Source organism: Scyliorhinus torazame, chromosome 3 (assembly GCF_047496885.1).
Source record: "Scyliorhinus torazame isolate Kashiwa2021f chromosome 3, sScyTor2.1, whole genome shotgun sequence".
Taxonomy (NCBI): domain Eukaryota; kingdom Metazoa; phylum Chordata; class Chondrichthyes; order Carcharhiniformes; family Scyliorhinidae; genus Scyliorhinus; species Scyliorhinus torazame.
The window spans coordinates 293,741,362-293,753,991 of record NC_092709.1 but is presented as its reverse complement, the minus strand read 5'-3'; the positions used below and the strand labels follow the sequence as shown (position 1 = coordinate 293,753,991).

The 12,630-nt window shown below is 49.0% G+C and overlaps 1 protein-coding gene across 1 annotated transcript in view; it reads left to right on the top strand.

Annotated features, from left to right (window-relative positions):
* Nucleotides 1–12,630, top strand: part of dcc (DCC netrin 1 receptor) — a 1,735,814-nt gene that overhangs the window by 463,150 nt on the left and 1,260,034 nt on the right. Inside the window, exon 2 of the mRNA XM_072497411.1 lies at nt 6,764–7,084. Coding sequence (XP_072353512.1) covers nt 6,764–7,084 — 321 coding nt within the window. The remainder of the gene's footprint in view (nt 1–6,763; nt 7,085–12,630) is intronic.

The window sequence follows — 12,630 nt, the reverse complement described above, 5'->3', positions numbered from 1 at the left end:
TAAAACCTATAGCTACCATTTTGAAAAATCTTGAGCGGGATTCTCCAGTCTCTGCTGCCGAAATGGGGGGGTGCGGCGCCGCTTTTACGATGCACTGCCCCCTCCAAAATGGCATACTCGGGGAGTAAGCTGCACGCCGTCTGGACAGCCTCACGACATCACCTTAGGCCCTCCCGCGATGCGCCACCCCCGATGGGCCGAGTTCCCAACGGTGTGGGTCACTCATGCTATTTTCTTTCATGAATCCGGTGTGGCAGCTGCGGACTGTGTCCAGCGCCGCCACAGTCGGGTGGGAGCCGTTCCGCGGGCAGTCGGTGCTTTGGCCAGGGCTGTGGGCACTAGTGGGGGGTGGTCCAGGGGTGGCGAACCTGGTCAAAGGGGGGCACTATCTGGCAGGCTGGGTCCGCGCATGGCTGGTGCCATGTTGCATGGCGCGGCCGCTGATGTACACATGCGCGGCCACTGACCCGGCAATTCTACGGCCATATCCGCAGGTAAAGCCGGGGCCTTACGCTGTGAGCCTGCTAGACCCCCACCAGACAGAGGATCGGTATTGCTTTTGCGGGCATAAAACGCTATGTTCCCACGCTGGCGTCAGCAGTTAGTCTTCAAATCGGAGAATCCAGTCCCATGTTCCTGAGGGACAGATGGGTAAGATTCTAATATGTGAAGAATTCATATCATGTAAGTCTATATTCTCACATATGGGGGCGATTTTGTGCCCGCATTCGGCATCAGTGAGAATGGTGACATGATGCAAAATCTCACGAGAATTCACGCCGGCGAGATCGTGTTTCTTGATGTCCCTTTCAGATGATGTAATGAGGTTTATGTCGACAAAGCACAAGAAACACATTGTTATACATCTAAATCAATTTTTCAATTTTATATAATTAATGTGCCCCCCCCCGACATGACTGGCCCTCCCTTAATATTCATACCATATCAAGTTGGCAAAGGTTACAACAGATATATGAAGGCATAAATCAGTCAGTTGGGGGCGTAATGGTAAGAATAGCCCCGAGGGGGTAGAGGGAGACATCTTCGGGCAGTACCTCAGCACTGCCCCGTAGCACAGGCACAGCCCCTGGTTCTGATTGGCAGTGTAAAACTGGCAGTGCCAGCCTGTGTGAAACTGTGTCAATGGGCAGTGCCAGAGGTGGGCCCTCGGAAGCCTAATTGGCAGGGGCTTTCCTGTTATGTGTGGTGGGAGGAAGAGCACGAGGCCTTTGAGGGGGGGGGGCGGACTTGGTAGTGATGGGGGAGTGGTCATTGGGAGGGGGAACTTGCAGGCACAGTGGGGGAAAGGGCAGTGGCGGGGAGGGGGGGAAATGCCAATACTGCCACGATGGTTATTGACCATGGGGGGTGGGGAGAGCCCCTGATGATTTTGCCAGGGGTGGGTGCGCGTTCCTCCCATGATTATGCTGTGGAGATGGAAGGGTAGAGCCTGCAATGCCTTCATGGTGGTGGTGGCGATAGGGGGTGGGGGGGGGGGGCATTGGCTGAGGGATATTTAAACGCTCTTTAAAGATGGGACCCTGAACTCTGTGGAGCCAGCCTTTCTGGCTCTATCAGGCCCCGCCCCACCAGACTGATGGCGTAAACCGCACCCTCTAATTTTTTTGTCAGAGTGGCCCTAGATCTGGTCTGAAAACTCAACAGTGCATCTGGAGAGATACATGCCAGTTTTCAGTCAGAGACTGGGGGCGTCATTCTCCGCCGGCGGGAGTCTCCGTTTTGCCGGCGCCGGGGGGTTTCCCGACGGCGTGGGGCTGCCCCACAATGGGAAACCCCATTGACCGGCTGGTGTTACGGAGACTCCCGCCGGCCGGTCGGGGCAGAAATGTGGCGGGGCGGGTAGGAGAATTTCGCCCTGGCACTCTAACAAATTATGGGAGAATTCCGGCCATGGTAACTGTTTTAAATTGAAGTATTTAAGTATTGACATATTTAAATGTTGCTTTCCATGAGATATGGACATAACATTACCCTATCATTTATTACATCAATGATTTCATTGTTAAGTCCCTTTTTGCAAGAAGGATCATTGGACTAGTCTTGTTACAATTACTGGGTAAATGTTACAATGGACTGGGTAAATAATGCTGCCAGTTGACCCAAGGAAAGGGAATTCATTGAATGTTTACAGGAGGCCTTTTTGGAACAGCTTGTGATGGAGCCCACGAGGGAACAGGCCATATACTGGACTTAGTGTTATGTAATGAGCCAGACTTGATAAAAGATCTTAAAGTAAGGGAACACTTAGGAGGCAGTGATCATAATATGGTAGAATCCAATCTCCAATTTGAAAGAAAGAAGGTAGAATCAGATGTAAAGGTGTTACAGTTAAATAAAGGTAACTACAGGGACATGAGGGAGGAACTGACGAAAATCGACTGGGAGCAGAGCCTAGTGGGAAAGACAGTAGAACAGCAATGGCAGGAGTTTCTGGGAGTAATTGAGGACACAGTACAGAGGTTCATCCCAAAGAAAAGAAAGGTTATCAGAGGGGGGATTAGGTAGCCATGGCTGACAAAGGAAGTCAGGGAATGCATCAAAGCAAAACAGAAAGATTATAATGTGGCAAAGAGTAGTGGGAAGTCAGAAGATTGGGAAGGCTACAAAAACAAACAGAGGATAACAAAGAGAGAAATAGGGAAAGCGAGGATCAAATATGAAGGTAGGCCAGCCAGTAACATTAGGAATGATAGTAAAAGTTTCTTTAAATACATTAAAAACAAACGGGAGGCAAAAGTAGACATTGGGCCGCTCCAAAATGACGCTGGTAACCTAGTGATGGGAGACAAGGAAATAGCTGAGGAATTAAATAAGTACTTTGCGTCAGTCTTCACAGTAGAAGACATGAGTAATATCCCAACAATTCCGGAGAGTCAGGGGGTAGAGTTGAATATGGTAGCCATCACAAAGGAGAAAGTGCTAGAGAAACTAAGAGGTCTAAAAATTGATAAATCTCCGGGCCCAGGTGGGCTACATCCTAGAGTTCTAAAGGAGATAGCTGAAGAAATAGTGGAGGTGTTAGTTATGATCTTTCAAAAGTCACTGGAATCAGGGAAAGTCCCAGAGGATTGGAAAATCGCTGTTGTAACCCCCTTGTTCAAGGAGGGAACAAGGATAAAGATGGAAAATTATAGGCCAATTAGCCTAACCTCGGTTGTTGGCAAGATTCTAGAATCCATTGTTAAGGATGAGATTTCTAAATTCTTGGAAGTGCAGGGTCAGATTAGGACAAGTCAGCATGGATTTAGTAAGGGGTGGGTCGTGCCTGACAAACCTGTTAGATTTCTTTGAAGAGATAACAAATAGGTTAGACCAAGGAGAGCCAATGGATGTTATCTATCTTTACTTCCAAAAGGCCTTTGATAAGGTGCCTCACAAGAGACTGCTGAGTAAAATAAGGGCCCATGGTATTCGAGGCAAGGTACTAACATGGATTGACGATTGGCTGTCAGGCAGAAGGCAGAGAGTTGGGATAAAAGGTTCTTTTTCGGAACGGCAACCGGTGACGAGTGGTGTCCCGCAGGGTTCAGTGTTGGAGCCACAGCTGATCTCTTGATAGATTAACGATCTAGATGACGGGACTGGGGGCATTCTGGCTAAGTTTGCCGATGATACAAAGATAGGTGGAGGGGCAGATAGTATGGAAGACGTGGGGAGGCTGCAGAAAGATTTAGACAGTTTAGGAGAGTGGTCCAAGAAATGGCTGATGAAATTCAACGTGGGCAAGAGCGAGGTCTTGCACTTTGGAAAAAAGAATAGAGGCATGGACTATTTTCTAAACGGTGACAAAATTCATAATGCTGAAGTGCAAAGGGACTTGGGAGTCCTAGTCCAGGATTCTCTAAAGGTAAACTTGCAGGTTGAGTCCGTAATTAAGAAAGCAAATGCAATGTTGTCATTTATCTCAAGAGGCTTGGAATATAAAAGCAGGGATGTACTTCTGAAGCTTTATAAAACATTAGTTAGGCCCCATTTAGAATACTGTGAGCAATTTTGGGCCCCACACTTCAGGAAGGACATACTGGCACTGGAGCGTGTCCAGCGGAGATTCACACGGATGATCCCAGGAATGGTAGGCCTAACATACGATGAACGTCTGAGGATCCTGGGATTATATTCATTGGAGTTTAGGAGGTTGAGGGGAGATCTAATAGAAACTTACACGATAATGAATGGCTTAGATAGGGTGGATGTAGGGAAGTTGTTTCCATTAGCAGGGGAGACTAGGACCCGGGGGCACAGCCTTAGAATAAAAGGGAGTCACTTTAGAACAGAGATGAGGAGAAATGTCTTCAGCCAGAGAGTGGTGGGTCTGTGGAATTCATTGCCACAGAGGGCGGTGGAGGCCGGGACGTTGAGTGTCTTTAAGACAGAAGTTGATAAATTCTTGATTTCTCGAGGAATTAAGGGCTATGGAGAGAGAGAGGGTAAATGGAGTTGAAATCAGCCATGATTGAATGGTGGAGTGGAGTCGATGGGCCGAATGGCCTTACTTCCGCTCCTATGTCTTATGGTCTTATAAGGTTCATATGATTGTTAGGTTTTGGACAATGGCAGCAATCTGTATGCTGGCAATGGATACTCTGTGTCTCCAAACTTCCATCAAAGTGTTGATGATGTCAGGTTGCAAAACTATTTAATTTAATGATAGAATAGAGTTGGGGGTCTGAAGAATAACTAATCAGCATTTCTACCTGGACACTAGGCCCTATGATCCAAATGTCCATGGTGATGGGCTTTGAGATCGGAAGGGCACAGAAGACGTCATTGTGATATTGGGTTAAAGGCTTTCCTAAAATATCACTTGAGTATTATAGCTAGGTTAGTTTTCCGAGATATTAACTAGGGTCTGAAAGTCGCCGTTTCGCCCTGCATGAATGTGGGTGGGAGCTGATTGGAGAGACCAAATTCCTGAAGCGTTAAAATGGGGCTGGAAGGGGCAGCACGGTGGCGCAGTGGGTTAGTTCTGTTGCCTCATGGCGCCGAGGTCCCAGGTTCGATCCCGGCTCTGGGTCACTGTCCGTGTGGAGTTTGCATATTCTCCCCGTGTTTGCATGGGTTTTGCCCCACACCCCAAAGATGTGCAGGCTAGGTGGATTGGCCACGCTAAATGTCCCCTTAATTGAAAAAAAAATGAATTGGGCACTCTATATTTCTAAAAAAAAAGAATGGGGCTGGAAGATTTGCCATGCTTGAGCTCGAGGTTCAAATGTCTTTTTAAATATCTTTATAGCCACATGACTTCATTTCTGTCAAACGTGCCTTATATATAAAACATAGGAAATATAATTGACAAGCATATTTCGTTCACTCCAATCATTGCAAATGTTTCGAGTGGCGCGCCTTAGTGCAGATTCCAGGTTTCGTGTCTGTCATTTGCAAGCAATATTTTGACTTTGAGTGATTGCTGAGAATGTTGGGCGTCATTCTCCGCCGGTGGGAGTCTCCATTTTGCCGGCGCCCGGGGGTTTCCCGACGGCATGGGGCTGCCCCACAATGGGAAACCCCATTGATCGGCCGGTGTAACGGAGCATCCCGCCGGCGGGTCGGGGCAGAAATGTGGCGCGGCGGGATGGAGAATTTCGCTCGTTGACTTGTATAATAAAATTCACCAGGCTTGTCCCCACTCTGCACCCAGAGCGTGTGAGGATGCAGAGTTTGGCATCACATGCTTTATGGGAGCTGTTTGTCATTGGTTGGCCTGGCTTTTCCTGTCGACCCAGCAAATGTATTCTGACTCATCATGTTGACCACAATGACAGACCCCCTCTCCTGCTCCGTAAAATGCCATTGTTGATTTTAGGGCGCTGCAGCCCAGTATCTTCAAAAGCAAAATATTGTGGATGATGCAATTCCTAACTGAGAACTGAAAATTCTGGAATGCGCAGCAGGTCAAGCAGCATCCTTGGAGTGAAAAAAGTGTCAGCGTTTCAAGTCGTGACCTTTCATCTGAACTTAGATGAAGGGTCACAGACCTCAAATGATAACTGTTACCTCTCTGGGACTTTCACCTGTGCTGCACACCATTTTAGCATGATAGCCAATATGCAGTATCAAAAGAAGTAAAGCTTAAAAAAATTAAGCATGCTGCATTTTATCATAAAATCCCAGAATCCTACAGTGCAGAAGGAGGTAATTTGGCCCATTGAGTCTGCACCCACCCTCTGAAAGAGTATTCTACTCAGCCCCACTCCCCAGCCCTTAACCTAACCAAAACATCGTTGGACATTAGCAGGCAATTTAGCATGGCCAATCCTCCTAACCTGCACATCTTTGGACTGTGGGAGGAAACCTGAGCACCCAGAAGAAACCCAAGCAGACACGGGGAGAACGTGCAAACTCCACACAGACAGTCACCCAAGGCAGGAATTGAACCCGGGTCCCTGGTGCTGCGAGGCAGCAGTGCTAACCACTGTGCCGCCTATGAGATAGGTTACAATGCATGGCACATGCCATGTGAATATGCATATTGCTATCATGTGCTCAGTGATGAAGTCTGTTACCTATTCATTTATTATTCAAAAGTGCAATTTGCCATATCCGGTTTCCACTTAACTCACATGTAGCTGGTGGTTGAGGTATTGACACACTGCACAAGGTGAAAGCACACCTGCAAGTATCTGCCACCATCAACGGAAATAAGGTTGAGACACAACAAATAATTTATAGCATTATTGTACGGTTACTTGAACCAGTACATTTTTCAATTTTTAATCCATATCTTCATTGCTTTCTATTTTAGGTTCCCAGATCAGAAGATTCATAGCATTGAGATTTGTTTCTGAACCTTCGGACACCGTAACCGTGCGAGGTGGATCCTTCCTACTAAACTGCTCGGCGGCAGCAGACCAAGGCCCTGTGATTATTGGCTGGAGAAAAGACGGAGCCTTCGTAAACCTGGAAATGGATGAGAGACGGCAGCTGATGCCTGATGGGTCCTTAATGGTACAGAATGTGGTCCACTCAAAGCACCACCGGCCCGACGAAGGACTGTACCAGTGTGAGGCCTCAGTAGAGGGTGCTGGGACAATAGTGAGCAGGACTGCTCGGCTAACTGTGGCAGGTAAGCAAGCATGGCTAAACCTGTCAGTCAGACAAATTCTATTGAGTCTAATTTCCTTGTTTTGTCCTTTCCTACACTATTTTCTGCCAATATTGTCATTTTTATTTATACTAAAATCTTTGTAGCATAATTTTCTTGCCAACACAACTTGCATAAGCCAAAATGCCAATGCTATTGACTTACTGAAAACAGGATTCTAAAGTAATTAATGCTACAGATTCATCCCGCCTTCTGGTTTTTCTCTCCTGGGAGTGCTGATTCATGCTAGAGTATGGTTCCATGAGTGTTGAGTCCCCTCTCGTAACTTGCTAAACTGGGAATTTCCTTAATCTGTGCAAGTGGAGCATCAATGTTATTCAACTAAAAGTGACATCCACGCAGCACGATAGCATAGTGGTTAGCTCAGTTGTTTCACAGCTCCAGGGTCCCAGGTTCGATTCCCGGCTTGGGTCACTGTCTGTGTGGAGTCTGCATGTTCTCCCCGTGTCTGCGTGGGTTTCTTCCGGGTGCTCCAGTTTCCTCCCGCAGTCCAAAGATGTGCGGGTTAGGTGGATTGGCCATGCTAAATTATCCTTAGTGTCCAAAAAGGTTAAGTGGGGTTACTGGGTTGCGGGGATAGGGTGGAGGTGTGGGCTTGAGTAGGGTGCTCTTTCCAAGAACCGGTGCAGACTTGATGGGTTGAATGGCCTCCTTCTGCACTGTAAATTCTATGTTTCTATAAAAAAATCGCCCAACCCCAACCTGTCCTCTTCTAATGCTCATATTCCTGCAGAGTCACTAAACATCAATCAGGGTGAGGATCCTGAATTGGAGCATTCCCAGTGAGTTTCACTGGCTGTGATTAACAAGTCTTTTATGCACACTAGATGAAACCATGGACCTTCCTGGCTTGTACTGGACCTGGGAATACCGAACATATCATTCGTTAGATGGTATTAATTGCTAGTCTGGTGATAGGAACAGTAAATGTTCCAACTAATATTTTCTGACAGACATTGATTAATAGGTTACCTGCATCATGAAAATACAGGTTCATAAAATATTTTCATTTTATGGCAATGTAATATAAATGTGAAAAGTAAAATGACAAAAGATGCACAAAAACTTATAATTATGACATTTTACCATATTACTATATGACTCAGCATATTTTGTACTCAAACAAATTAAACCTAGAACAGTTTTCAATGTCAGCCTGTACAGAAGTAGACAATGGAACCTAATAAACAGCTAATAAATCCAGGCGAAATGGTACTTAGTACATGGCTAATGAGAGCAATCTGCACAATACCACGACAACCAGGCTGTATTTTCAGATGGTCTTTCTTCATCTCCTGTTGCAACTTAAGTGTGAATTTAAACGTTTTGCTCTGCTCTCATGTTGGTATTCTGACAACTTTGCTGTTTTTCTCCTGTTTTCGCTGACTCTGAGGGTTAGCTAAACAATGCCGCAACAAAGGAAAACAAGAAAATTACTTTGGTGAACAATACATTTTAGAAGTATCTGTTGATAGGATGGGATGAAGTAATGTGGGAGAGGGCTCCTGGGGTGTATAAACATCTGCCTGGGCCATTTGGGCTGAATGGCCTATTTCAGTGTTGTAAATGTAAATTAATGCATATTAACCAAAACAGTGGGTTGAATTTTTCTGATTGCCAGCAAGTCGTACCCACCGGGTCTGGAAGGGAGAGGTGACCTGGCTTTAATGGGCAGCAGGTCCCAGGCCAGCACATTGCTGGTAGTGCCCAATTAACAGGCTGCAGCTACAGTCAAATTAACAACGGGTTCAGCAGTACCTGGAGCAGTCAGAGGCTGAGCTGTGCCACTGCTGCTGGTGGCCATTACTGAGGGTACTGCTCCAAGGGTGAGGGAGCCTCAATGGTGAGACGCCCATGGAGAGAGTTGAGAAGGCTACGTAGACCAAGCAGCCGAATCCAGGCAAGAGGGGAGTGGATGTTTCATGAAGCACGAGTGGTGCCATTGCTGTGAAGGCACCATTGCAATCAGCGTTCCTTTCTGTGGGTTTAAGCCATGCCTCTCACCACAATTTACACATGACTGGGAGTGTTGTAGTATGCTCCAGGAGTGCGGAGGAATCTGGGGCGAAATTCTCCCCCAACGGCGCGATGTCCGCCGACTGGCGCCAAAAATGGCGGCAATTAGACGGGCATCGCGCCGGCCCAAAGGTGCGGAATGCTGTGCATCCTTGGGGGCCGAGCCCCAACATTGATGGGCTAGGCCGGCGCCGGAGGGATTTCCGCCCCGCCAGCTGGCGGAAATGGCGTTGGTTGCCCCGCTAGCTGGCGGAAATGGCGTTTGTTGCCCCGCCAGCTGGCGCGGAAATGCGGTGCATGCGCGGGAGCGTCAGCGGCCGCTGACAGTTTCCCGCGCATGCGCAGTGGGGAGAGTCTCTTCCGCCTCCGCCATGGAGGAGGCCGTTGCGGAGGCGGAAGGGAAAGAGTGCCCCCACGGCACAGGCCCGCCCGCGGATCGGTGGGCCCCGATCGCGGGCCAGGCCACCATGGGAGCACCCCCCCGGGGTCAGATCGCCCCCCCCCAGGACCCCTGAGCCCGCCCACGCCGCCTGGTCCCGCCGGTAAATACCAGCTTTGATTTACGCCGGTGGGACAGGCAAATTCTGGGCGGGACTTCGGCCCATCCGTGCCGGAGAATTGAGCGGGGGGTCCCGCCAATCGGCGCTGCCCGATTCCCGCCCCCGCCCAATCTCCGGTACCGGAGACTTCGGCGGGGGCGGGGGCGGGATTCACGGCGGCCAACGGCCATTCTCCGATCCGGCGGGGGGTCGGAGAATGACGCCCCTGGTCCCAGCCAGTTTTTGGAAGCAAGTATTCAGCATTAGGCACTACCGCTCCACTTTCCTCCATTTTCTGCCAGAAATTCCAGAAGGCATGCTCTTTGACAATTCACACTGGGATCTAAAGGAGGAAACTAATAACTTCAGCCATCTCCAGAACTATGCCTGAAGAAAAATGCTATGTGCAGTGGTATCCCTGCAATGCATTCTTCAAACCACTATTTTATTGTGAGCATCCAAAATTCCTGGCCAGTATTCTCTGCTCCCGCGCTGGGTCGGAGAATTGCCAGGGGGGCGTGAGAATCGCGCCACACCGCTCCGATGCCGGCTCCCCGATTCTCCGCCGCTGTTTCCCCGGCACCCGCGGGATTGCCGCCCCGCCGGTTGGGGGCAGTTGAAAGTGCCCCCCCCCTCCTGCGATTCTCCGCGCCTCGACTGCCCGACTGCCCGCCGAGTCACGCCGGCGTCGGTTACGTAGGGTCCTACCCGGCGGGACCTCCGAGTTCTGGCGGCGGGGACCATTCTGGTGGGGGGGGGGGCAGGGGGATCCGACTCCGGGGGGGCCTCCACGGTGGCCCGTCCCGCGATCGGGGCCTGCCGATCGGCGGGCGGGCTAACTGTGGGGGCCCTATGTACCTCTGTGTTGGGCCCCTGTAGGGCTCTGCCATATTGCCCGGGGGCCGGCGCGGTGATGGGAACCTACGCGCATGCGCGGACTCGCGCCGGCCATGGCACACATGCGCGGACTCGTGCCGACCTTGGTGCGCATGTGCGGACTCGTGCCAGCCTTGGCGCGCATGCGCGGACTCGCGCTGGCCATGGCGCGCATGCACGGACTCACGCCGGCTGTGGCGCGCATGAGTGGACTCGCGCCATCCTTGGTGCGCATGTGCGGACTCATGCCGGCCGTGGCGCGCCGGCGTTCGAGCACCGGAGCAGCAGACGCCACTCTGGCGCCTTACTGGCCCCCTAGGAAGGGATGAATACCTCGGTCTGGAGGCCCGTTGACGCCGGAGTGGCTCGCGCTGCTTTTGACACTGGCGCCAGAACGTGGCCGCGGGATCGGAGAATCCTGACCCTTGAGTCTATTCTTACAAATGTATTTACAATCTGCTTCTCTTTCGATGACTTACTGTATTATTTTACATTCCTGGTTCATATATACAGCTCCCTGGAATTCCCAACATATAACGCACTGACAGATTGAACTTTCATATATCATAGCAAGAGGTTGATAAACGGAGGCACTCAGGGACTTTCTAAATACTGAAACTTTTCAATTAACACATCACCTCCTAACAATGCTGCCACATTGTGATATGGTGATAATTGTGATGTTTCTCAGTCCGGTGTATGGATGAGAAAGGCATGATAGTTTTAAATCAGACACTCCTTCAGTGCTGAAACATCTCAGGGGTTTTCCTGATTTTTCTCAATGTAATTTTCAAAAGCGCTTTTCTTATGGGCTATTAGGTTACGGAAGATCCAAATTTAGTAAAAAAAATAGGATGTAGATATTTTATATCATTTTATTAATGAGCAGCTTCTGGTAACGAATTCTAACCATACCTACAGCATTCAATATCTTCATCCTTTCCTCGTGGGCTCTTCCTGTTGTCAATGATCTATGGTGCAGAAGAGACTGGATAATGCTCCCTTCAGGCAGAATACCGTCTACTGTTCTTCCTTTTCTTGAAAAAATGTACACGTAGTTCTCTGGCACCTCACTGAATTGTCTATTAGCCGAAACAGTGAATGTCAGTGGGCTATTCAATCACGATTTATACATTCTACATATTCTTTGACAGACATGAACCCACAAGCACACAAGAATATGAGAACACTAAAATCAGCACATGATTGGATTGGATTGGATTTGTTTATTGCCATGTGTACCGAGGTACAGTGAAAAGTATTTTTCTGCGAGCAGCTCAACAGATCATTAAGTACATGGAAAGAAAAGGGGAATAAAAGAAAATACATAATAGGGCAACACAAGGTATACACTGTAACTACATAAGCACCGGCTTCGGATGAAGCATACAGAGTGTAGTGTTAATGAGGTCAGTCCATAAGAGGGTCATTTAGGAGTCTGGTGACAGTGGGGAAGAAGCTGTTTTTGAGTCTGTTTGTGCGTGTTCTCAGACTTCTGTATCTCCTGCCCGATGGAAGAAGTTGGAAGAGTGAGTAAGCCGGGTGGGAGGGGTCTTTGATTATGCTGCCCGCTTTCCCCAGGCAGCGGGAGGAGTAGATAGAGTCAATGGATGGGAGGCAGGTTTGTGTGATGGACTGGGCAGTGTTCACGACTCTCTGAAGTTTCTTGCGGTCCTGGGTCGAGCTGTTGCCATACCAGGCTGTGATGCAGCCAGATAGGATGTTTTCTATGGTGCATCTGTAAAAGTTGGTAAGGGTTAATGTGGACATACCAAATTTCCTTAGTTTCCTGAGGAAGTATAGGCGCTGTTGTGCTTTCTTGGTGGTAGCGTCGACGTGGGTGGACCAGGACAGATTTTTGGAGATGTGCACCCCTAGGAATTTGAAACTGCTAACCATCTCCACCTCGGCCCCGTTGATGCTGACAGGGGTGTGTACAGTACTTTGCTTCCTGAATTCAATGACCAGCTCTTTAGTTTTGCTGGCATTGAGGGAGAGCTGCACCACTCCACTGGTTCTCAATCTCCCTCCTGTATTCTGACTCGTCGTTATTGAAATCCGGCCCACTATGCTCGT